The sequence below is a fragment of the Semicossyphus pulcher genome, unplaced genomic scaffold, assembly GCF_022749685.1.
Source record: "Semicossyphus pulcher isolate SPU_LCO1_2020_fin unplaced genomic scaffold, fSemPul1.0.p SCAF_9, whole genome shotgun sequence".
NCBI lineage: Eukaryota > Metazoa > Chordata > Actinopteri > Labriformes > Labridae > Semicossyphus > Semicossyphus pulcher.
This window is the reverse complement of record NW_027211770.1, coordinates 9794695-9820612: the sequence shown is the minus strand read 5'-3', so window position 1 is coordinate 9820612 and position 25918 is coordinate 9794695. Positions and strand designations below refer to the sequence as shown.

The window sequence follows — 25918 nt, the reverse complement described above, 5'->3', positions numbered from 1 at the left end:
TGGACAATTTGCTCTCTGTCTGGCGATGTGTTCTGCATGTGTCATGCACCCATTTTTTTTTCCAGAGACAGTCACTCTGATGAATAGTAAACACCAGTCACATAGTGTAAGAAACAACCCCTGAAACTAGGGATGCACGATATTATCGGCACGTTATCGGTATCGGCCGATATCGGCTTAAATATGAACTGCCAACACGCCGATATCCGCCGATATAATTAACCGATAAAATAATGGGCTGCTGCATACTTGATTAAATGCCCGACCTTGGCGCACTGTCCCCGGCGCGAAGAAGACCTGCGCGGCGCAGCGTGATGACGTCACGTGTGTCCACCTGCAGCATGAGAGAGTTAGAAGCCAAAATGTACGTGATGTGGACGTTTGTCAAAGTGTCCGAAATAGATAGCAAAACTGCTATTTGCAATGACTGCTCAGTTTCGGTGCTGCGAGGAGGAGCCAAGGCAAAGTCTTTCAACCCTACAAACTTGATTAACCATCTCAAGACCCGTCACCCAGACCGTTGTAACAAATGTGATTAGAGTATCACCATTATACTGTACGCTAATTCCAATACAGAAGAGAGTTGAGGATCTCTGCAATTAGGTGTGTGGGAAAAAAATATCGGTATCGGTAATCAGCTAAATGAGTTGTAAAATATTGGCATATCGGATATCGGCAAAAAATCTAATACCGTGCATCCCTACCTGAAACACAAACATCCACTGTACCTGTAAATTATATTATATCATGGTTTCAATAGACCCTGTTTTTATAACTTAAATAAATCCTAATTCATCTAAAATCTTTGCATTCTGCATACTATAAACATTGTCCAATCCTATTTAGTTTTAGTTCGTGTTGCATTGTTCATTGTAGTTTTTATTTGGTTTTAGTTTTTAGTTTTAATTGTTATTTCAGGAAACGCAATTATTTTTTCACTGCTAGTTTTAGTCTTAGCCTTTGTTAATTATAATAACCCTGCATGAAGATGTGCCTTTGTGTTATTTTTGTGCCGGAAACCTTCTGGCCGGAACGTTTGATCCTTGACAGTCTATTTGCCGTGCATATTATACGGAAGGACTGTGTATGTAACCACGAGGGTGTAAACAAACATTTTATGGGCTGCAGTTAGCTGTTTTTCATACACGCCTGTCGTCTTTTCACGTTTTGGGGATTATTCGCGTTTCTCCGCTCCGAATGGAGATTTTTGGAAGCACGTTTGATGACTCGGTGTTTTTGGAGGCGAGGGACCGAGTCTCTTTGCCGCTGTCTTCTTACAACGCCAAACTGTGTGAGCCAGAGGTGAGAGAGCTCACCTGGCTAACATCACATACAGCTGCTTATGAGGGGTATGGGTGAAGAAGACTGTACTGAAGGGTTAGCTACTGGATAAAGATGTAAATAGAAAAACGTCATGTAACACAATTGAAGCCGAAAATCTGCATTAAAACACCGGAAGTTGAATACATTATATTCCTATGATAACTATGTAGTTTATAATAATAATGATGATTATAAACTTTATTTATACAGCACTTTTAACAAGTTTACAAAGTGCTTGACAGAAAGATAAAAGGAAAGCAGATAAAAACAACACAGAAAAAAGACATTAGATACACAATACATTAGATACATGACAGTTAAAGACCGGAGATAAATGAAGGTTTCATGAAAGCCTTCCTGTAAAAGAAGGTTTTCAGAGAGGATTTAAAAAAACCAACAACTACAGTTGTTGCCTGTCTTATTGTGATGGACAGAGAGTTCCACAGTCTGGGGGCTCTGACTGCAAAAGCTCTGTCACCTTGTTACCTGACGAGATTTAGGAACAACCAACAGAGCTGCATCAACCGATCAAAAGGATCTCATGTAGCATATAGACTAGTAGTAAAATTAAGTAAGAAAAATTATGTTTTTAAAAACTCCTCTCATCATGTTTCCCCCTGCAGTGGTTTTGTGAGAGCGCTGCTCTGGATACAGATGACCCTCTGGAGAAGCAGAAAGTCTTCAAGTTTAGAGGAGACTTGGCTGTGAGACAGGGAAACCATCAGGTACATGAGCAGTAAATCTTTTATTATTTTGGACGATTGTACACGAACATTGGGACTTTTCAGTAATACTGACAAACCAGTAAAGTTGGTAGCAAGTAACAAACAAGGGAAGCTTTTAGTTAATTTACATTTTTATAAGTCAGATGGTCCTTGAAGACTGTTATGTAAAACTAATCATGAGCCAGTATTTAAATGTTTCCTTAGATCTGCTGTTGACATAAATACATACAGGAGTTGGTGTGGTCCAACGGATCTGTTGTCCGATAATGACATGACATATTCAAAAACTTAAAAACTAATATTAACAATAACAAGCTGTTTTTACAGACAAAGGATTTCATTAAATAAAAGCAGATCGAGTTATTTAAATATTGAATATAGCTGTTATCTGCTGTGTTTGAAAAATTCACTTTCTCCTATCAAGCTATGTAATTACTGTATATGCACACTCTCAAATAAATCAGTTTTCAGTACGTTTGTAGTGCTGTTATGACATGCTAACTTAGTGTTAAACAGCCTTGTTGTGTTTCTGTCCTCATGGTGTGGTGGGCACAGAAAGCCTTGGATGCGTACAGCAGCTGCCTGGAGTGGATCGCAGACAACAACATGACCATCAGAAGAGACGTACTGGAGGGCATGGCCCGATGCTGCACCAAACTGGGACAGCGAGACAGAGCGCTGGACTTGGCTCACTTACTGGTAAATCTTCCATGATCTCTATTCTATGCAGAGCAAGTGTGCCACCTGAGTGACTGAAAGTGGAACTATCTTTGTGAAGTCCTTTGTATATATAACTTAATGTTAGAGAAAATCAAAAATTTTGACTTTGAATGCTGTTTAGTTCAGTTTAATTAATGTGCTGAGAAGTTTATATTTCTGGGACGTCGGTTTAGCTCAGAGGGTAGAGCAGGTCTCCATATACAGAGGTGACAGTCCTCAATGCAGCGCCCGCAGGTTTCAATTCCTGTTCTCGTCCCTTTGCTGCGTGTCATCCCCCGTTCTTTTCTCCCAATATTTCCTGGCAAAAAATGGCCCAAAAAATAATCTTAAAAAAAGAGGTCAATGTTTCTTCCTTAGCTTTATGAGCTAATAAAGATAAATGTGTTAATGCTTAAATGTCTTTACAAAGCCCAAAAAATAAAAAGTCGGGTGTCTTACGTAAATACTTTTCTATACACAAATATTACAGGGTCAATAATTGCTTGTTGTCAGTCTTCTGGTTTAAATTGTCCACTAATGTAGTTCATTGTTACTTTCTCTGTGGGCAGTTTTTTCTTAAACCATGGATGTCTGTTGCGCTATCCCTAAATACTTTATAATTTATGAAATAAAAACATAGAGCTTAAGTTGATCAAGTATTTTCTGTGATGGATAAGCCATGTGCCTACTAAATTAACAGTAACAAATCAGTCATGTTGTAACGTGTGCCTAATCTTTCTCCAGAGCAAAGAAGCCTCCAACACCTGTCACCTGACCAGCCTCCTGCTGCTCAAGGTCAGCTATATCCAGAAATCACACACACACACACACACACTCACACAAACACACTTTTCCCACCAATTTTATGTTTTAAAACCCTTCTGTGGAAAAGTAGTAGTATTTTGATTTAACTGAAATCCAAACTTCTTCTAAAGGTCAGCATCTTCCAGCATTTTGGAGTGGTGGGATCAAAGATGTCGTCTCTGCAGCAGCTGTGCAGCCTGCTGTCCTTTAACCCCTGGCACTGGTACAACCTAGGACAGACGTGTCTGCAGCAGCTGGAGAGCAACACAACCACAGGTATGATGGAATTAATTTTCTTTCAAACCATCCACAACATTTGTTAAAAGTGAATGATGCAGGTTTGCTGATCATTGATTTGTTTTCACAAACATTTGTGAAAGTGAATCATTTGCCCTCATGGTCTCATGTGATGGTCTGTATTTTTCTTTACTAGGACCATGTTGCCTCAAAAGGTGTGAATCAGCAGAGGAGCAGAATAACGGAGAGACTGAGGAGCAACAAGAGGAGGTAGCAGAGCTCGACGAGGACAGACTCTGGCTGAAAGCTTGCACATGTTTCATCAGGACGAGGTACAGCCATGTGATTATAATCACATACAAGACACAAAGATTCATCCAGATTTCAATAGTAGAAAGTAGAATAGTTGAAAGTCAATAGAGAGAGCATCTGGAGCAGATGTTTGGTTAACTTGACACACAGGAGCCTGTGGGCTTAACATTACCGATGTGTGAGTCATGAGTCAATCGTTCAAAATGAACGACTCTTTTTACTGCCTTGGGAGTCACGAGCCCCCATCTTCACTAACCTGTTCACTGCAAATTGCGAATTTGAGGCAAGACTACCGTATAAGCCCCGCCCTGTGAGAAAAACAACCACTTTGGTGCTTGTTTTAACTCGCTCCCACAGTCCAACGCCGGAGCTCACTCCCTGCCCTGAGCTGAAGTTGACTTGAATTACACAAATGAGTCACTGAATCCCTCTCACTCACTCACTCACTCACTCACTCAGTACCCGCTCTCCCAACACGCCACATAGTGATCAGACGATGTTATTACAACTTCCTGGTCCCACACGGCACAAAGAGAACTTTTTCTGCACTCAATCATGGGAAAACGAGTGTCACAAACTCCGCGAAATGACTCGCCTTACTATCAGAAACTGATCAATTAGGTCCAAAAACAATCAGAAGGTCTAGAAGAGCTGCACGATTACATTTAATCTCCATTGATGTTAGCGGAGTGCTCAACCAGAAGTTGGCCTGATCAGGCGACTGAAGTCTCTAGTGCGCATGCTCAGTGGGCGCTTGGGCCGGTGGGGGATTCAAGCTCTGGGTGACTGACTCGAGTGACTCAAAAACCCGACTCTCTTTAGTGAGTGACTCATACACACTTTTAGAGTTAGTGAAAAGAGTCAAACCTCCCATCTCTACTTAACATCTTATCAATACTTTTACATAAACAAGAAATCTACAACTTTGAAATACCTCATTGTAATAAGGTGGCTCGACACATCATTTAGTAAATCATATCTGAATGCCCCTTTGTCTCTTCTGCCTCTGTCAGACTCCTGTTGAAGATCCTTCGGCAGCAGCAGTCCTCCTTTGTGCTGCAGCGTAGTGAAAGCACTCTACAGACGACGGATGAGGCGTTACAGCGGCTCAATCCCAAAGAAACAACCCTGCAAGCTCTCACTGAGGTGAGGACTCACTTCTGTGTATACATGCTTGAATTTCAGATAGGTTGAAAGTTATAGTAGATGGATAGTGTTACACTTTAACACACAGTTGTCTGTTTGATCTTCAAGGTGATGTCAGAGGATCTGATCACCGAGAAGATGAGGGAGGACTACCAGGACGGGGAGAGCCTGGTCAGTGTGTGTACGCAGAGCTTCAGGGAGCGCTGGTGGAACAAGATCTTACTGACGGGAGTGTTAGAGACTGACGGACATCAACATGAGACACAGACAGACACAAAGTCCTGACGCTCCAGTGATGCCTGTTTACAGACAAGGTGGCTGACAGGCAGGTGGAAGTTGGCAGGAAAAGAAACAGACTGGACGAAATGAAAGCCAAATCCAACCCCTAAAACTGGTGGACTTTAGGTCAACTGGGACTGATGGATATGTGGAAATACAGAAGTCGCTAATACAGGTCGACAGCTAACGATCTCAAAGTAACACAGAAAACCCCCCAATATCCAAGTAAAATTCACACTGTTAAAATGTAACTGAAGTCTTAATGTTCACACAGGGAGAACTGTACAGTGGATGTAGTTAATCCTTCATTATCACAAGCACAGGCCCATTAATGTTTCATCCGCCTCATACTGTGTGTTGAATTATTCACAGCGAACAGGGATTCAGTTCTGCTCTGAGACAGGAAGCAAAGTGAGACATTTTCAACTCTTTGAATGTTCTGCCTGAAGTGTAACTAATGCCTTAACATGTTCATGTCTTTGAAATGATTTTAATAAAATAATTCATTTTTTTTCAATATTGCAGAGTTCTAGCATTGTACATGCTGGCATACACCTCTTATATTCAACAGAGCCGTTAGTGCTGTTACTTCCACCTGTGCTGCTGCTATAACAAGTCAGCACTGTGACAAAGCGTTGTTGTTGTAAACATTGAAGTTATTTTAAGCATTAATCTCTACATTTCAGGAGCTGTCTGCCGCGAGCAAAAGCTGTTCCCACGATCAGCCCTCACATCTTTTATTTACTTCTAAGTTGTTTTGCTCAAAGGTAAATGTTCCTGAAAGATAGCCAGGTGGATTTTAAAGGTGTTAAAGCAGAGCCTGAAAAAACACAATTTCTTCAACTTTAAATATAAACTCTAAAATAACACTTGAGGAGCAGTTGGTGTTTGGACATCGTTTCTTAATAAGCCTTTTCAGTAATGTATGTACAAAAACACTTTCCCTCTGTTGTTTCTGTGATGAAAGGATGATGAACGCCTCATTTGTTCTGGATGACATCACAGAATGTAGCATCATCTAATCACCTTTTAACTGGAGACACTTGTGAGTGTGAGTTTGCAGAAGGATGTCCTTCATGCATATTTTAAAGTTAGTGTTTTATGATTACGCTCTAAATAAGGGAGGCTGGGGGTGCTGGTTTGGCTCAGTTTGTGGAGCAGGCGCCCCATGTATAAAGGCTACAGTCCTCGATGCACTGATCGCAGGCTCAACTCCCGGTCTGCTGATCATTTGGGGCATGTCATCCTCCACTCTCTACTCCCACATGTCCTGTCTCTCTACAGCTGTTCTATCAATAAAGGCAAAAAGCCCAAAAACAATCTTAAATGTGGCTCAGTGGTAGAGTTGGTCGTCTCTCAATCGCAAGGTTGGTAGTTCGATCCCTGTCTGCTACAGTCACATGTCCAAAGTGTCCTTGGGCGAAACACTGAACCCCAAATTGCTCCTGAAGGCATAGCCATTGGTGTATGACTGTGCATGAATGATTAGATCCTGATTAGAGATTGGCACTTAGGCCTCTGCCGTCAGTGTGTAAATGGGTGATTGTGACATGTAGTGTAAAAGCACTTTGAGTGGTCGGAAGACTAGATAAGCGCTATATTAGTACAGTCCATTTACCATTTAAATCATCCATCCATCCATCTGTGATCTTTTCAGCTTATCCTGTTCAGGGCCACGGGGAGGACTGGAGCCGATCCCAGCTGTCATTGGGCGAGAAACGGGATACACCCTGGACTGATTACCTGTCAGTCACAGGGCTGACACACAGAGGCACAGTCACACCTACCGTCGATTTAGAGTCACCAATGAACCTAAGGAGCATGTCTTTGCACTGTGGGAGGAAGCCGGAGTACCCGCAGGGAACCCACACATGCACGGGGAGAACATGTAAACTCATCCACTTCGTCTGAACCGGTTTTGAACATGGAACCTTCCTGCTGTCAGGCGACTAACCACTGCACCTGATTTTTTTGGGGGGCTTTTTGCCTTTATTTATAGGACAGCTGTAGAGAGACAGGAAATGTGTGGAGTAGAGAGTGGGGGATGACATGCACCAAATGATCGGCAGACCGGGAGTCGAGCCTGCGATCAGTGCTTCAAGGACTGTAGCCTGTACACGGGGTGCCTGCTCTACCAACTGAGCTAAACCAGCGCCCCATCATTTCCAGGTTTAAAAACATTGAGGATGCTAATAGCCTTGATTGTATTTGCAAATTTAAATTTTGTTTTAAAGAAAATAATGTTCAAAAAACAAGTTGATGGTCTAAAAATAGTTCACACATTTGTTAAGTCTTAATTTTGGAGGAATAAAAACAAACTATTCTAACATTATATATCAGCTTTAGACAGCAGAATAAACATGTTTCACAAGCAGAGATTCAATTTCAATTTGCAATTCAATTTTATTTGTACATAACATTTCATACAAATGCAAACCAACACAAAACAAACCAACAAGAGAAACAACTGAGTTCATATACATTTTAAAACACATTCATAATATAACTTTGCAACACCACACACGGTGAATGCACTATGTGTCATGGTCCTGTATAGTTTAGTCTCCTGCACGTGAGGGTGGATTATTCTGCTTTACTGTCAGGTCGTGCTTATGTTTGGTTACGGCCTGCTCCTTTAAAGCCTGCTGAGTGTCTATCATTCATGCTCTTGCTCCTTCCTAATGCTGGATTCGTGCTGCTGTTAAATGGCCTCCAGCCCACCTGTGCGCCCGTGTTCTGTCCCATAGTGTAGGTGGCGTTGAAGGAGCTTTGGCGAGCCACCAGTCTGGGTCCTGCAGCGTGACTCTGGGGCATCCAGTTTAGTCTTGGAGGAGGGTCCACCTGCTGGGAGGAGAGGGGCTGTGGACGCAGCTGAGAGAACAGCTTGGAGTCTGACTGAAGCTGAGGGTTAAGTTGGCTTCCCATGGAGGCTGGGGTGTGTGTGTTGGGGTGTGACAGGAGGGGCGGTTGGTGGTGCCTCTGAGGCTGATTGTGTCTCCTGTTGGCTTGAGAGGACATTTGTATCCCTGATCTGTGTCCACCTGCTGGGTGGCTTGAAGGGAAGCGCAGGGCTGTGTTTGCTTGTTCTTGCTGTGATGTTGAAGGAGACAGTTCAGATACAAAGTCCATGTTTGGTTTAAAGTTAAGTGAGCAGTTCCAGTGTCGTCTTAGACCTGCAAAAACCCCTCCTGAAGGCTCCGGCATTCTGTCTCTACTCCTCTGCTGAAAGAGAAGACCTTCAGTCCCCACATTATGCTTAAGATTCAACATTGTGTTGAGAGTTGACTGATACCGGGCAGGTCTGTGCTGTCCGTGTGCAGTTTGCAGAGGCTGTGACTCTTGAGCCCTCGCATTTCTTTCAGCTGCAGTGACGGTGAGCCTGTTAAGAAGGGACTGAACCTGTGAGATAGGGGTCTTAATCTGGTCTGGATTCTTCTCCAGAGCTTCCACAGGTGTTTGTGCATCATGCAGCGTGCAAACAGCTCCCACCATTTCCTTCGGCTTTAACACAGGGGCACTCTGCAGAGGCTGAACCTTAGGGTCTGGGCCCAGCTGAGGAGGTTTATCTTGCACTTGTGTGCCAGTGTCTGCTCTGTGTAGAGGCTGAGTGTCACCTTTGCTGCACTCCAATTCAAGACGTTGGATTTCAGATAAAACCGGCATGTTTGGTTTTGTCTCTGTGTTTTGAGCATCCTCTGTCAAATCCCTGTGGCGCTGTGTTTTGATCTGACTCGCTGTGGACCTACTGACAGCAGTGTTACCGTGAGCACAAGGCAGGGGGATATAATCAACAAAGTCGGAGACCGGTTTGGAGCTGGAGTACAACCTTTGGAATTCTTGTTCGAATGGTGCGACTCTGCTGCCCTTCATAAAAATAGCCATACTGCGATGAACCTGCCAGGTGAGCCAGGAGAAACTGAGGAGACAAAACACACACGTACAGACACACAATCACACACACAAGCTTTAATAGAGCTGAGAACTAAAAGGAGAAGGGACAAAGGTAAAGTTGACACAGACATGACATAGACATGCATTATGTATGATATGCATTTTCACTGTGGTTTCATGCAAATATACAGTTTATTTTTGTGTGTGTGTGTGTGTGTGTACCTGTATGAACCAGTCAGCACCTCAGTCCAGTCAATGATAAAAAAACTCTCAGCAATCTGACCAGTCAGCTTCCTGCCTGTCTTTGCACAGTATGTCTGTCCCCCGACACTGCGTACTGACAGTTTCTACACACACACACACACACACACACACACACACACACACAAAAAAACGCAAGACAAAGACAACAATTATTCAATATTTCTACTTGCTCCTTTTGGGCTTCTGACGGCAAAAAACATATTCTGTGTTATGAGCAAACGAGACAGAAACTACAGGTTTTTGCGAGAATTTTTTTTTTTTTTTGATGACTGCGGCCACAAATTAGAGTTATAAAACTCTGCACTGTGGTGCAGTGGTTAGCGCTGTCGCCTTAGAAGGTTCCTGGTTCGAATCCCGGTTCAGACGTAGTGGGCCTTTCTGTGTGGAGTTTGCATGTTCTCTCCGTGCATGCGTGGCTTCCTCCCACAGTCCAAAGACATGCTCGTTAGGTTCATTAGTGACTCTAAACTTTCCCGTAGGTGTGAATGTGAAAGGTTGTCTGTCTCTGTGTGTCAGCCCTGTGATTGACTGGTGATCAGTCCAGGGTGTACCCCGCCTCTCTATCAATGACAGCTGGGATTGGTGCCAGCCCCCCCCGTGACCCTGAACAGGCTAAGCGGTATATATAAAGATAGCTTCTGCACTGTAAATCATGCACATTACAATAGTGACAGTCAATAAAATCTTGCACCTGTCACATTATCTTGTTATCTGCACACATTAAGGTCCACCTTAAAAGTCCCCTGCAAATCCAAGCAGAGACTCTTCAATGTCTAATGAGATGAAGAAGACAGAACAGTGTTTTCCATGTACAGTACGTGTTTGAGGAGAGGACAAGTGAATGATACTATTAACCTCAGACGACCTTGGTGGAACCTCAGATGCACCTTTTTATTTCCTAAAGGGAGTTTCAGCAGTTTAAGCAGCTAACATGAAACTTAGCATTAAACCATCTATTTGTCAGACAGCAACATAACATTCATTTAATTTTCATGTAGTATGGCAAGCCCTTTTAACATTTAATCAGCAGGGCTGACTAGTAGCAATTTAGTGTTCACTAGTCAAAATGTCATTGTGACTAATAATGTTTGTACTAACTAAAATGTTAATTATCTGTAAAACAATTTTGACATGTTACAAATATATTCTCACATGTAGAAATTACAGTTCGACTAGTCAAAACTGATTTACAGATATCTTTAATTTATTATCAGTAATTCCTTTTAGACTAGTAAGGATTACAGATATTTACAGTTGAATTTCTGATATGTTCGATATATGCGAAATCCATTTCAGATATGTAGCCCCAATTTCCATATTAGTTTCAGATATGTTCGTATATGTCATTGACCATATCTTCAGAAATTCCTTAAATTCCAGATATTTCTTACTCTACTCTTAAAATTCCACAGCGACAAAGAAAATTAAATTTTAGATATGTAGTATTCCATTTATGATATCTGTAGAACAATTATAGATATCTACAATGAACATCACTGCTAGTAAGAATTAAATTGTTGATATCAGCAATTGATATTGCCACTAGTGGGAATTGAATTTTTGTTAACAAGTAACATTTTGACAAGTGAGAATGAAGATTTAGGTATCATTAATTAGAATTGCAACTAGTCAAAATGATATTATGGATATGCTGACTTGGAATTAAAACTGAATTATAGATATCTGTGATTGAGTTTGAATAGAAGTCAGTGGCAAAAGTGAGTCACAGATATCTACAATGAACATTTCCACTGGTAAGATTGTTGATATCACAACACTTCATTTTGACTCGTAAGAACTGAGTTGTAGATATCTGTAATTACAATTGCACCTAGTCAAAATTGCAGATATATTGGCTCGGAATTCAAACTAGTCAAAAAGCTAATGTTGATATCTACAATTGTTATTACTGTTACTGATTAAATGTTAAAAGGACTCGCCATAGATGTAGTCTGGTTTTTGTTCATTACAGAATGCAGCGGGGCTCAGACCGTCAGGTGGAGGGCAGGAGGAGGATCAACAGACTCACTGGGAAGCTTTTGCTGTCCAGTTTGAGGTCCTGCCACATGCTGACGAACAGGTCGAGGTTGAGATGATCCAGCAGCAGGTAAACGGACACGTTCCTCTTGCTGCTCGCCTCCAGAAGATCACACAGCAGCTCGACGTCACTGAAGCAGTCCATCACTATGGCCAGGGCCTTATGCACACATACAGCCACAGCCCGCTGTTTATTTGTTTTCTCAGCACATGAGACTCAACACCAACATATTTTCATTACTCTAACATGAACAGGCATGCATGAAATGTTTCTTTATACATGCCTACACATGCATGTTCAGCCGCAACACACGCACACATACCTACCATTCCAGCTTGTCGGATGTACCCTCTGATCACGTCTTTCATGAAAGCTGGTCTGCAGTCAAACTGGAAATAAACCTTGTATTCATTCTGCACATGATCAGTTGTCTTCACATCTGAAAGGGACAAAAACATGATCAGAGAAGGCAGCAAATAAGAACGACGAAGTTCAAATCTTTATTTCCTAGAAAATACATTTAGGAAACACCTCAAATATCAAGAACTAAAACACTTCTTCTCCTGTTATACCTTTCAGGCCGCTCAGGTCCAAGCCTGTCTCAGTATGATCACTGTCTGTGGACATCATAGGACATTTTGTGGTTGACTGGCTGTCAGCAGAGAAGCTCTCTGACTCTTTGTCAGCATCATCAGATGCACCAGGATGAGCTGTGTAAAACACAAAACCTTGTTTAAAGCTTTCATAAATAAAAGCTCATACGACCAGCATTCATTTTTGCTTTTCTTCTATGACACAACAGTCTGCAAAGAGCAGCACAAGCTGAAGAAATGACATATGACAATGTTAAAGACCTGTGCTGCCATCCCTCCCATTCTCCAGCATGTAAGTCTTGTCCGGCTCTGACAGGAAGTCCACCTCTCCCTCTGCGTTCAACACCTGGTGGTATCCCTCCAACCCCTGGCTGAGCAGGGAGTCTGCTGCCAGCCGAGCCGCCTCGTTGTGGCTCAGGTCCAACGTGGGTCTGCTGGCAATTAAGTCATTGTGAGAGGAAGGGGTGCGGAGTTCTTGAACCCGTCGTCTCACCTTCCCCAGAGGTTTCGACCTCCTGTACCAGAGCCTGGACACACTGCTGCCGTCCATGGGGGATAAATCCAAGTCTTGCATGATCCTTAGTTTGGATGAGATGATACCTGCCTGTCTGTCTTTGACTTTTATGAGAAAGAACATGTTGAAGCACATAGAGATATATAAAGAGAAAATAAGACCCGCCCCATTCATGGCAGGATGGTTTTACAAGTGATGGGAAATGACAGGTGAGTGCCGAGAGCAAAATCACGCAATTACATGCTGATGGGATCTGATGCAGTGTGTAAAGATGAGGAAACACTGGAAAGTATCTTCATGCATGGATCTAGTAAATATTCAGGCACAGCTATGCGCTCTGTGAGAGTGAAATCTGACTTCAGGACTTTACTTCTACGAGGCATCACATGTTTCTGGTTGTTGATTAACCAGGTCATGAATAACAACAAAAAAAGATTCACGTTTTTCCTGAGAGTGATTCTGAGCAGGTGAGTGCAGATTAAAGATGGGTGGAGAGGAAGAAAAGATTGAGTGACAGTAATGGGGATGGCTGTCATTTCAGATCACATCAAAGAATACCTGGATTCTTAAATGAACAAAAGCAGAGAGAGGGGGGGAGCGAGAGCTGCAGGCACGCCCAGACTGAACAGAGAAGCACACTGGTCCTCGTGTTTTACAGTAATTACACAGTCTTCTTCACCACAGTGGAGTCTGACTTGTTTTTTCGTCCTTGCATAAGCATGAACACAGACAATACCCTAAAGCATTCAATCACACCATGACACCTCTATTCTGAATTTGCAAATTGTCCTATTTGTAATACTCTATTTAAAGCTCCTGTGAGGAACTTTCGGTTTGGGATGATTTTAGCGCCCCCTGTGGACAAAGCTGTACCTCTTACCTCGTCGCTGATTTTGTCCTGTTCATGCTTAAGTGGTGGTTTTTAATCTCATCCTGCTTTCTTTCACAGTCATATGTATCACTCACTTTAAATTATTACCCCTAGAAATTGTAAACAAAGGCAGCGTGCAGTTAACGCTCCGTCTGACACCTACCCCCCACCAGCACTTTCAGCCGTTAAAAATAACTACATAGAAATAATCAGTTTTGTCGCTGATGGTCTGGTTTGCTTTTGCAGGTCACATAGAGTAATCATAATTAATTTCTGTCTGTTTCATTACCACACAAAACTCCTCACAGGAGCTTTAATATATGATTTATGTATATAGAAAATGGCAGCCGGAGCTAGCTCAGTGTGCACACTGCAAAATTATATGTTTATCTTATTCTAGTTCCGGCGCCGCGTGAGTTGCGGCCACTTACAGCAGCTCTGTCCTTTCCATACACAGCTCATCATGCTGTGCAATAATTTCTGCTACACTGTGCAATATTTTTCTATCACATTCTGGCTTTAATCATAAAAAAACACACCATGTGTTTTGATTTAAAAAAAAAGAATGAAATTTCTGTGCAGAAAAATAACCCCTGCATATCTTTCGACAAGGAAAAATGTAGACATAGTGTGAATAGTTTTTAATTATTTTGTTACTGTTATTATTTATGTTGTCATTTTTTTATCCTTCTATTGCCACCTGTACTTTTTGTCTATTTTTATTACTTGAGTACTTTATTTAATTTGCCTGTTTTGTGAGCTGCTGTAACGAGTAAATTCCCCCTGTGGGAGATCAATAAAGCTTATCTTATTTTTAGAATTATATTTGAATAAACACTAAAAGAGTTTAAAAAGCTGCTTTGCAAGCTACAATCACTTACCTGATACAGAGATAAAATAAGAAACACATCCAGTATATAAACTGTTTATCCTGTTCATGGTCGCGGGGGAGCTGGAGCCTATCTCAGCTGTCGTTGGGCCCTGGACTGATCGCCAGTTGCTAACAGTCAGACCTGTGGGCAATTTTAGAGTCACCAATGAACCTAACGAGCATGTCTTTGGACTGTGGGAGGAAGCCGGAGTACCTGGAGGGAACCCACACATGCACGGGGAGAACATGCAAACTCCACACAGAAAGGAACCTTCTAGCTGTGAGGCAACAGCGCTAACCGCTGCTAAACACAACATATGTGTCTCAATAGGGACAATGAAAAAGATTTATTCTGGATTTTCTTTAAAAAACAGTTTATGCAAAAACATCTTTTAAATAAGACAAACACAGTCTAATTCATTAAAATGTAAATTCAAAATAGAGCACAGCTGCAAATACATATAAAAAAGTGAAACCCATCAATAAATAAAACTGAACTTTAGACAAAAGATGGATTAAAAACACATTCAGAGGTGTAATAACAAGATGTTACACTGCACCGCAGACTTTACAGAAGTATCAGTCGTTTCATTAAACAGTCACCAGAGTCAGTCAGAGCTTCACCTGAGGCCTACAGTATTATCTGTGTCTGGAGGGGCCACAGAGAGAGCAGAGTTTCAATGGCGGAGCTGTTGTTGCTTGTAGCTTACTTGATACCTTAAATCGAAAGTACCAACTCAAGCTGAACAGTCATGTGAACATCACACAGAGCAATAACACAGCCACACCCCAGGATGAACCTGTTTCTGTCCTAACAGGGAACCAATCAGAGTGGAAGAGACGCATGTTCAAGATATTGTGGTTGATGATGGAACGTTGAATGTTTGACTCTGGTTGCATACATAGTCTGTAGTTAAAGATGAGGGAAGGATGTAAGCACTTCTGTCAACAGATAGCAGCCGGCCGCTTCGCTCCTTAGTCAGAGTCAGTGTTTCTGTGTTTGTAGCTCGCTCCAGACGAGAAGATGTTTTTCTGACTCGGTGGAGACAGAGAGCAGCTCGTGGTCACTGGGAGACAGAGGACAGTGTGTGGACAGACTGTGAGGAGGCAGAGCTGCCCTCTCTGGCTCGGGCCGCCAGCTTCTGTCTCAGCTCTCTGATTTCCCTCAGCAGTTCTCGCTCGCTGCTGTCGAGCTGGGCCCGGCCGCGGTCCAGAGAGACTGACGGAAAGAAAAGAAAGGACACACATTACGGATACAAAAACCCAGTATAATGATGGTTTTAGGGTTCAGAATGACTAAATTTGAACTTTTTTTCTTCTCTCTTCTTTTTAGCACAGCCTGTGAAAACAAGGTCAAATCTACGGTCACTTACAGACGGTGGAGGTGCTCTCTGTAGGTGAACGGCTGTTCAGACACACCATGTTGCTTCCTGCCTGCTTTGGAGAGGTGGAGGAGTTGGTTCTGACTGCTGGACCTGCAGCGCTGGTTCCAACACAGACAGCAGAGGTGACATTGGGCCTATGAGGAAGCGTCGGTCCCTGGTCATCTGGCACAAAGCAAAATATTACATAATAAATATCCTATTAGAGCCATGTCTGGACTCTTTAGCTCAAAAGCCACAAACATTGTGTGTATAAATACCTGCTTGTGCTGGAGACAGGGGCTGCTGCTGCTCCTGTAACTGGGCTCTGCTTCTCATCACTTCCTCCCACTGCAAATGAACAAGCACTCAGTGTCTTATTGAATCACTTATTCCCCAAATCCCACGATTAGTCTCATTAATGTTTCATTTTCATGCTCTGAGATTGATCAGAGATGGTGTTTATAGAGAGGAAAACACAAATACTTCCATCTCGTTTAAAAGCTTTTATGTCAGACATATGTGACGGATTATAACAATTATGTAAATTCATGTGTTGACAAACAGGCTCTTGTCGCTCTCACCTTCCTTCCTGCCACATCTGTCATGGTGTCAGCCAGTCTCTCCTCCTCTGCCAGCGTTTGCCTGTGAAGCTCTGCCAGTCTCTCCCTCTTCCTCTCCTGCTCGGCTTCCACCTGCTGCAGCCGCTCCGCCACCTCCCTCTGCCAGTCCGAGTCCAAACCCAGCTGGCACGCCTCTGCCAGAGACTGCTCCAGACCCTGTGTGTGTGTAGAGGGAAACAATTAGAGGATACAAGAGGAGAAGGTTCCAAAGTGATAGTTTGTTGTAAAATGGATGGACAAGTGCCACAAGATTGTTGGCACTTGTCCATCCATTTTACAACAAACCAGACTGGAACGTGTCACTACTAACCTGCATGTTTGTCTCTGTGCCGTGCAGCAGCTCTGTGTAGCTCTCTTCCTCTCGTTCTGCCCTCCTCAGCCTTATCTCCACCTCCTCCTCGACCCTCTGTCCCATACGCTCCTGCTCCTTCAACAGGTGCTGAGGGAAAGCAAACACAAACACACTTCAGATACAATCATTACAACAATCAACAAGTTATAGTGTTTGTGATTAGTAAATACATTTTTTTTTTACCAACCTCAGTATTTGATTGTAAGAACCTGAGTCTTAATAAAGCCTTATGTCTAAAGGAGGTTCAGCTGTAGCAGAGTCATCGTAGGGTGATAAATGGAGGAACAAGTCCCAGAGAGAGAAGAATTAAAAGAGGAAACTGGAGGAGAGGAAGGAGGGGTTGAATGTTTGTCACCTGTTCAAGTCGCCTCCTCTGAGCCTCCAGCTCCATCTGTCTGACTTCCAGATCTTGGACTGCTGCAGCTGTTTCTCGCTCCCGCTGATCCATCTGTAGCAAAGCATAAAGGATGTTGTTTAGTTAGTGGTGTTAGTGCTCAAACATGAAGGTTGTTAAAGGAGCAGTTCGCCCCTGTTAAAAGCCACTGTCAGTCACAGCTGGTGTTCTCTCTAATCAATAGAAGCAAAAAAGGCACAGAGCGAAGTTGAATTTTTTTTCTACCATAATGGCATTAGCTCCAAATAATAGGATGATTGGACTGAGGTTGAAAATCGGGGAACTAGCCCTTTAAGTCTTTGGTAGAAAAATTGCTAATCGTTTCATTAAATAGAGACAAGCACATTAAATATGATGATAAACTGTGACCTGCAGAGTTTGCGATTACATGATCATAAAGGACGGCAGCTTTAACAAAAATACATCTAAAAAATGACACTAACATATATCGCTCACTGGTATATGTAGGCTTCTTGCATAATACTTAACTCAAGTCTTCATCATCAGGTGTTTTACCTTTCTGCCGATCTCCTGCTCTAGTCCTTGGATCTGTGTTGTTCTCAGGTCCTGCTGGTGTTTGAGGAAACGTCTCCTGGTGGCGTCCAGCAGCTGTAACTCCTTCACCTTCAGCTCTCTCTTCATGGCTGCCAACCTGCAGAGGAGGGAGCAGTGTCAGCAAGAAACTCTGCTGAATAACATAATTTTTTTGTTATAGCGACAGGGGTTGGAAGCGCCTGCTGTTTTTACTTTGCCCTCTGCTGCGTTAGTTTCTCTTCCTCTTGTGCCAGGAGGTTTCTGCGCTGTTCCTCTGCCTTCTGCAGCAGCTCCTGTGTTCAATTAATTAAGATACTACAGTTCAGTTCACTTTGATGTTTTTTCTGTGTTTAAATGTAGAGAAGACACAAAACCTTTTTTTTTACCTGTTGTGCGTAATAAGCCTCCTCCTCAGCCTGGCGACGCACAAAATCTGCACGCAGGGCCGACACCTCCTGCCTGATGAGACAAAGGAACACACGTCATCACTAATGACTCTCAGATTTAATATTAGCTTAATAAATATGCATTTCTGTCAAACACCGTCTATTATCTCACCTCTCACGGAGATACTCCAACTCCTGCAGGCGTATCTTCTCCCTCTCCCTGCTCTGGTATTCCACTACGAATTCGGGGTATTGGTTGAACACGGGGTACTGGCCTTTGGTCAGGGGTGTAAAGTCAGAGAGCATAGTCCTGGGATGGATGTCAGCTGGTGTGCTGCCCATGAGCCGGTACGCCTCCTTTATCATGGCTCCCACATCCAGGTTGTTACGGTGGTGGAAAAAATACTGAAAGGAAACAAAACAGGAGCCATGAGAAACATGTTGTGGTCCGACTGACTTTATTTCACTGAAAGGTTGAAGGTAGTTACCTCAAAGTCCTGTTTCTGAGAGCAGAGCAGCAGAGGCTCACGGCAGCAGGTGATGTAGGCCACACAGGCCACGAGCAGGAATGACGGGTGGTTGGAGAAGATGTTGTCAAAGAGTTTGAGCCACTCTTCCCGAGTCAGAACCTCTGAGAACAGGGTCTCCAGCAGGGGCCACACATAGAGCTGCAACAGATACAGGGACAGTAAAATATGTAAACAAAACAGAGACATGTTCGGCGTGAAACTGTGGGTATTCTCCTCCAGCTGTTTGCAGATGTGTGCTGCTGTTACCTGTGAGGTGATGCCACAGTCCACCAGGTGCTGCAGCAGCTCCTTGTCATGATGAGCCAGAACGTTCTCTGCCATGCTCAGGATGTTCAGAGGAGGGTTTGGAAAGTACTCGAACCAGTGCTGACACCAGTTCACTGTTAAACCAAACAAAAATTATAACAGCTTGACTTTTTCCCCAAAAAAACATTCAAATGCCTGGCCCCAAGCATTGTTAAGCTTCCAAATGTGTGGGTAAAAGCTTTCATGAAGCACGGCTGGGATGAGCAGCGGTACAGAAATCCCAAAATATTAATAATGTTGTATTTACATTTCATTAGAACAACCATTTATACCTATGACAGTGGCCACCACCTCGAAGCAGAGCATTGGGTTGTTCTGGAAGAGCTTGACAAATGGAAAAGCCACCAGGGGAAGGTACACCACCTCTCCAAAGATGGCCGCCCAGTGAGCTAAGGCAGACAAAACCCTGTGCAGAGGAGCACATAACGGATTTGTTGAAAATGACGTGACTTCAAAGTACATGCTTGTCTTAAAGAACACCTGTGTACCTATAACTGTGTGCATATGGAATCTGCAAGTCCGACAGCAGATATCCTCAAAGGTTAGAGGGGGGTGTCATATATTTGCCATAAAACTCAAAAGGAGAGACGTCGGATATGGATTAAAGATTGTGGAAGACCGTCAACTGGTCTCCACATGAGATCCTGTCTGGCCTTCGCTAACACCACCGATGATATCGGCAGAGCCTTTATTTTACCACCTCTTGGTTTGTGCCATTGTTGTGGCAAACTTGTACAGGATGTTTTTGTTGCTTTTCTGTTGTGCCTTTAGGAGATCCAGTGTATGGATCACGCCCACAATATGCGAGCGATAGCCTGATGTGCTTTAAACAAAATGAAGTGGGATAATTTTGTTTAGCTAGCAGTGAGCTAAAACATTTTAGATAATGAAAGTTATAGGAAGTCCTAAGTAAACATTAGCTTAAAATAAAACAATATATTGATTTACCCCGCTGTGCAAGAACATTGTTGATCCTGTATGATTGTCCTTAACATGAATTGTCAAGACGTGGGGTGAGCTTTGCCTCGGTTTTTATGTCCTCTTCATTCTCAACACTCCGCTGACAGATTATATTATAGATGTAGCTTTTAAATGTGTATTGTCGTCCTTTCTGTCGACTTCTCTTTGATATTTGGGAACTTTTTTTTCCAGAAATTTGCTATTATTTCTCTTGGAACATCTCTAACTTGTACAGTTGAAAGCGCCATAATATTTACATGCCGGTTCGAAAGCTTGACAGGCGTAGCAACAGTAACCAACAGAGGCGGGACTTAGCGAAGGGTCAATTAGTTACAACTCTGTGTGTAAATGTGTGTAAAAGAGTGGGGGTACCTCTGCAGTCCCCTCTGTAGCTTTTGACTTTTGATGGGGTATTGATCCTGCAGAGTGAGGAAGGCTGAATGCAGGCCTTTATCAGTCAGACTGCTGTACGCTGCGTGGTTCTCTGGGAGACACAACAAAGACCGCCACACAAACATCCTGCAACACAAACAAATAAATCAGGTTTTTTCACACAGATAAGAGCTGAAAGTTGCCGTATTGATGAGTGAATCCTCCTCCTAAGCGTATTCTTACCTGTATTTAGCAGGATATTCTCCGAACGATTTGAGCATAGCAACTAGTCTCTTCTTATTCAGACCAGCAGGCAGTTCATTCTAGTGATGGACACAAATGTGAGCACACTTTTACACATTCTTCATAAAGAAAAACAACTATATTAGGATATTTGTGTGTGTTGTTCCCACCTCTTTATCCTCAGCTGCAGATCCAGCAGGCAGTCTGTGTGTCTTCACCTGTGTACGCCTACCAGAAGTCTTTACTGGTCTCTGAACGACCTCTGACCTGACCTTGACCTTTAGGTTAGACAGGTCCTGATCGGCTTGTCCTCCAGAGACTACTGCCACCTGGGAGGGAGGAGGCTGGGGAAGGGCAGGAAAGAGAGGGACACGTGAAAAATATGAATACACATACACTCATCTCGTCTCTTACCACCTTTAACATCAGCCACCTGTTACCTTGTTTAGCTCCTGTGTGAGACTCTGAACACTGTAGACATTGATGCTGCCGTTATCCATGATGGCCACAACGTGTCGGCCGTTGGGGCTGACTGTCACTGCGGTGATGGCGTCATCGTGGGAGCCCATTTGGAAAAGCAGCTTGCAGGTGTGAATGTTGATGAAACGCATCACGCCGTCCTGGCTCAGGACACCGAGCGTCTACAGAGACACAAAAAGCACACAGGGAGGACGCACATGCTTACCATGAAGATATTTCAAACATACAGTGATACATTTTCTTTAAGGCAAAAGACAACACAGATGTCTTAAAATAAACAAAAACGAGACAGCACAGCAGGAGAGCACAGGAGGTTGTCTGTGTACCTGGCTGGCGCCTCCGTCAAAGCTGTCAGGCAGAAAATCCAGCTGCCGGACGGTTCGGACCTGCGTGGGCATCTGAATCACCCTGATCAGCTGCTTGCTGTCCAGACACCACAGGTGCAGCAGGTTGGAGCGCCCACCAGCCGCAAGGCTCTTTCCATCACTGCCAACACAAGCAGGTACGTCAGTTATTGATCAAGCTGCCTGATCCATATATACTTTACTTTTATTGGCTTATGAAGTGTTATAAAGCATAATGATAAATGTAGACACAAGAATTACACTGAGCTACTTGATCTCAATGTGAGAGACCCACCGTGTGACAGCGAAGGCTTTGTAGGAGATTTTGGGTCCAGTGTCGGGAACAGGGAGCTGGTATTTGCAGAACAGTGTGTCGCTCTCCCAGGCAAAGATGGAGTCATCACTGAAACAGCTGAGGATGGTGTTACTGAGAGGCAGGAAAAACACCTGCAGCACAAACAACAGTGTTTCATGATCATGACAGCAACGAATAGAAAGAACAAATCAGTTAAAAATGAACCAAAAAACCCCCACTTCAATCCTCAGAAGTAAGATAAACCTTCATGAAGTGATCACACTAGTAAATGTTTACAGCTTTCATTGGGGGTGTGTGTTTTTACCCTCTGAATGCCGACAGACTGTCTGATGTTGAGCTTCCTCTTCCTCTGGAAGGTGTCCAGGTCCCAGAGCTGAGCCGTGTCTAAGGACGTGCTGATGGCGTAGCGACCTGAGCTGTGGACAGAGATGGAGGAGACCGCTCCCTCGTGACCCCGCATCCAACTGACCAGCTGCTTTGTGTCTGTGCAACGAAACAGAGGGCAAATAGTGCAGAAGCAGTTAATACCTCTAATGCAGAAAGATTATGAAAAGCAACTTTGATTGAAAATGCACATGTACTGATAAGTCATGGAACACCCCTAAAATAGTTATAACAAGCATGAAACAATGTGAGGATGTGTCCGTCCTACCTTTGTCAAAGCATTTGATTGTGTAGTCAGCCAAGGCCACGAGGAACTCTGTGGTCCTGCGGAGACTGAATGCCAGAGCAGTGCAGGCCTGTCCTGTCTTCTGCACCAGACGAAATCTAGTCAGAGAAAGAAGAAGTGAAAACAACATCAGACAAATGTCAGACCTTACTGAGTTTAAAGGGCCAGTGTGCCAATTTTCAACCTCAGTCCTATCATGCTATTATGGAGAGCTAATGCCATTATGGTAGAAAAAAAATTCACTTTGTCCCTTTGGAGGACGCCATCCACTTCTCCAGTGGGCCCTGGAAAACCTCCACCAGACGACGTGGAGCTCGCTAAACTACACTTCCTCAATCTAGGCTGCCCGCCTCTGATGTCATGTCTCGTTCAAAACCATCAGGTTTGAAATGTAGACTGCAGACCTGAAGATTTTTTAGATGATCCACCAGTATATTCTCGTCGTATTTCGGATTCTGTACCGCTCTGAGACATTGCGTGCAGCGATCAATGTCCTTGACTGGAAAACGGTAGTATTTCACTCCAGCGTCTCTTGCTGGGCTGTTCAGGGAGGGGTGCAATGCATGCTGGGTGTTGTAGGAAAGTAGAACAGGCGAAACCACAAGCTGTTTGTACAACTTTCTCCACAGCTATGGCGCCAATTTCAAATATTATTGCTTCTATAGATTACAGAGAACACCAGCTTTGACTGACAGAGGCTTCTTCCAGGGGCGAACTGCTCCTTTAAGGGTAGGAGCTACAAACTTGTAGGTCACGTTCTGCTCAAAATAAAAAAAGTCCATTTCATATTAAGATACAGTTATGCCATAGTAGGGAAAAGAAAGATTAAGAACAAGATAGGTGCCTTTTCGCTCTGAACCACTCCAATTAAGAGGAAATGTGGTCACAGTAATAATGACAGGTAGTTGATAAGATATAGAGAGTCATAATTTCCATGTAGCTAAAAGTTGTACAGCTAATCATGTTAATAAGAAAGAAAAGTTACAAACAAACCCTTAAACTATGAATACAGTCAGTCACCTGTTTCTACTGATGTCGAAGACATAGATGTTGCCATGGTGATCTCCAGCCAGGAAGGAGTCTCCTGTGGTGTCAAAGGCTACATGGAGGAAACGCACAGTCTTTGCCTGCTGAGCCGTGCGGACGACCGTTACTAAAACACTGAGGAAGACAAACAACAAACACACACTCAGACAGCTCTCAGGTGAACAGCAACGCAGAGCAGTGAATCATAGCTGCTCTCTAGTGGTTACAATGCACCTTGAAACAAGGGGCTTTTCCTGCAACAGCGTCTCTCATGACTCTCAATACACTTTGATTTTTACCCATGGAGCTATGAAATATGTTGAGTAATAATCTGATATGAGACCAAACGTACGCTAAGTTCTGAATGGATTTTGTATTTGTCTCCAGGTCGATCTGACTTTTCTTGGGCTATATTAGGTTATAAATATATCTTTATTAAGCTTTTCAATACCTGTTTAATTATTACCCATGGAGCTATGAAATATTTTGAGTAATAATCTGATATTAAATAACATGTAGGGTTCTTAATTGATTTTTGTATTGTCCAGCTCTGATGCCATCACCAACCCAGAGTTATTATAGTTCCATTAATTTTTATTTTTATTTGGTCTTTCTGTTTGGTTTTTGATTTCAGTTTAGTTTTAGTTAGCGTTACGAGATCATTAGTAGTTTTAGTTTTACTTTGAGAAATTGACTAGTTTAGTTTGCTTTTATTTAGTTCTAGTGTTAGTTTTTCAGGTATTAGGAGGAAAGCCTTGATTTAAAGAAGCTGAAAAAAGTAGGATGAAAGAATTCATGTGTCTGTGTTCCTGTGTCATCTTCATTCTAGGTTCTTTTCATTAGGCCAGTGTCTCTCGTTAGACAGAACAGGACAAAGTGGTTTTGCAACAAAAACAAAGCTGATGTTACCTGCAATTCTTTGGTTTTAGTTCGTGTTGCACTGTTCATTGTAGTTTTTATTTAGTTCATTTTTTTGAAAAGTGTTGTTTTAATTTTTATTTCAGTTAACAAAATATTTTTTTCACTGCTGTTTTTAGTCTTAGTCTTCATTAACTGTAATAACCCTGCACCAATCTCAACCAAAATTTTACTACACTTCATGAAAGCACCAACAGTAGTACTACTGACTTGACTAGAACATATTTGGACATATTATTCAATTAATATAAACTGTTTTTTAAAAGCTAAGATGCTAATCTTAGGGCTCAAGGCGAATATTTCCTTATCAATTCTTCAAACTAAAATAAAGCCAGTGAAGGTTGTACTTTAAATATAATGTGTATTAAAAAACACAATCTTAAGCAGTATTCTACTGTGTTATTTTGAAGTGTACAGTATAACGTTATACTGTATGTGAGTGTTTGGTAGTTAAATGTTTGGTGGAGGTCGTATGAATGTACAAAGAGAGCAACAAGTGTTACTGAACATGAATTGCAAGCCTATAGCCACCTTGTATATTTTTAGGCTCAAAAGCAAGTTTCACAGGGAAGTCTTACAGCATTTACCAGATAAGTATGACTGTCAGCATCAGGTGTTCATCAAAACTAAAGAAGCATCATTGAGCTGTTTGAGACTCACCCTTTGCCCGCTGCTGGTTTTCGATGCCAGACTTTCCCCTCTTCTTTGTTTCCGATGTCTGTCACCTCCATTTTAAAGGCAGATAATATCCCTCTTTCTAAACTTGACGTTACTGCCCCAGTTTACAGCAGCATGGCTAGTTACTTAACTAGCAGGCTAATCCGTTTTAAGGCGGAGCGAACACCGCGAAATTTGAAAGAGCAGCATTCAGCGTATTTAACTTTAAGTTACACTTACAGAAGCCGTAAAGCTCACTGACACGGTGTGTTCACCAGAGCTCAAGAGCCCCGTAGATTAACAGACTCAAAGCTTACAGGTGACTTCAACTTCAGTTTCAGGGATTTTTTTTAAACATTTGTTGGGGGACGGTTATTTTGTCGCATAAACGTGACGTAGGAGGTAAATAGAGGCATGCATTATGGGAGTTGTAGTTCTAAGCGATCATCATTAATTTCAGAATCAGAATCTGTTTTTGACTAGTATTTGACCCTGCTGATAATTTTCAAATAAGATGAAAAATAGAAAAAAGATTTTCCTCTCCGGGGCGGTCATAAGGATGCAACACAAACAAATGACAAAGTAATTAATTAAGCTGTGGTGAAAAGCTCCATTAAAAGATAGTGGTTTGACCCTTAATTCAATATATTTTCTATTGTATAAAAATAATGTTGTGTCTGATCTGTTGGCAATCACAATACAGTCTTTCCAATGCTGGTCTTGCTTAATGTTTGCTTTCTTCTTCTTCTTTAATTCGATTTACTGAAGATGTTTTGGTATTTCTTATCTCTTTTTTGTAATCAAATGTTTTCTTTTTGTTTTTTTAATAGAGAGATTGTACAGTGTCATTTAAAATGTTGAACCTTTTTCCAGTTTATA

At 42.5% G+C, this 25918-nt stretch overlaps 2 protein-coding genes across 2 annotated transcripts; one reads left to right on the top strand and one right to left on the bottom strand.

Moving 5' to 3' along the window:
• The first annotated feature begins 1185 nt into the window (after positions 1–1185).
• cunh8orf76 (chromosome unknown C8orf76 homolog) lies at positions 1186–6042 on the top strand. The gene is made up of 8 exons (XM_069656865.1): positions 1186–1302; positions 1947–2048; positions 2604–2747; positions 3492–3542; positions 3683–3827; positions 3985–4120; positions 5114–5246; positions 5355–6042. Exons 1-8 carry the CDS (start codon positions 1198–1200, stop codon positions 5529–5531), a joined length of 993 nt encoding a protein of 330 aa, XP_069512966.1. The 5' UTR covers positions 1186–1197; the 3' UTR covers positions 5532–6042.
• An 8984-nt stretch (positions 6043–15026) lies between these two features.
• On the bottom strand, positions 15027–25192 carry tbc1d31 (TBC1 domain family, member 31). Its single transcript, XM_069656235.1, has 23 exons — positions 25043–25192; positions 23459–23599; positions 22421–22536; positions 22073–22251; positions 21748–21899; positions 21435–21594; positions 21069–21269; positions 20799–20972; positions 20629–20708; positions 20386–20532; positions 19326–19459; positions 18994–19127; positions 18706–18885; positions 18390–18622; positions 18218–18290; positions 18045–18124; positions 17814–17949; positions 17259–17351; positions 16862–16990; positions 16513–16707; positions 16210–16279; positions 15941–16114; positions 15027–15786 (listed from the first exon to the last, which is right to left on the bottom strand). The coding sequence occupies exons 1-23, from the start codon at positions 25111–25113 to the stop codon at positions 15632–15634; spliced, it is 3207 nt and encodes a 1068-aa protein (XP_069512336.1). The 5' UTR covers positions 25114–25192; the 3' UTR covers positions 15027–15631.
• Positions 25193–25918: the final 726 nt, after the last annotated feature.

What these genes read in the sequence shown, in the direction of transcription:
- tbc1d31 (XM_069656235.1), bottom strand. Translation starts at nt 25,113, where the DNA reads ATGGAGGTGACAGACATCGGAAACAAAGAAGAGGGGAAAGTCTGGCAT. An exon ending in AGTCTGTCGGCATTCAGAGG is followed by an intron (nt 21,900 to 22,072) that starts GTAAAAACACAC and finishes TTTGTGCTGCAG; the next exon opens with GTGTTTTTCCTGCCTCTCAG. An exon ending in AGCAGGAGATCGGCAGAAAG is followed by an intron (nt 17,352 to 17,813) that starts GTAAAACACCTG and finishes GCTTTGCTACAG; the next exon opens with ATGGATCAGCGGGAGCGAGA.
- cunh8orf76 (XM_069656865.1), top strand. Translation starts at nt 1,198, where the DNA reads ATGGAGATTTTTGGAAGCACGTTTGATGACTCGGTGTTTTTGGAGGCG. An exon ending in TGGACTTGGCTCACTTACTG is followed by an intron (nt 2,748 to 3,491) that starts GTAAATCTTCCA and finishes ATCTTTCTCCAG; the next exon opens with AGCAAAGAAGCCTCCAACAC. An exon ending in ACATGTTTCATCAGGACGAG is followed by an intron (nt 4,121 to 5,113) that starts GTACAGCCATGT and finishes TGCCTCTGTCAG; the next exon opens with ACTCCTGTTGAAGATCCTTC.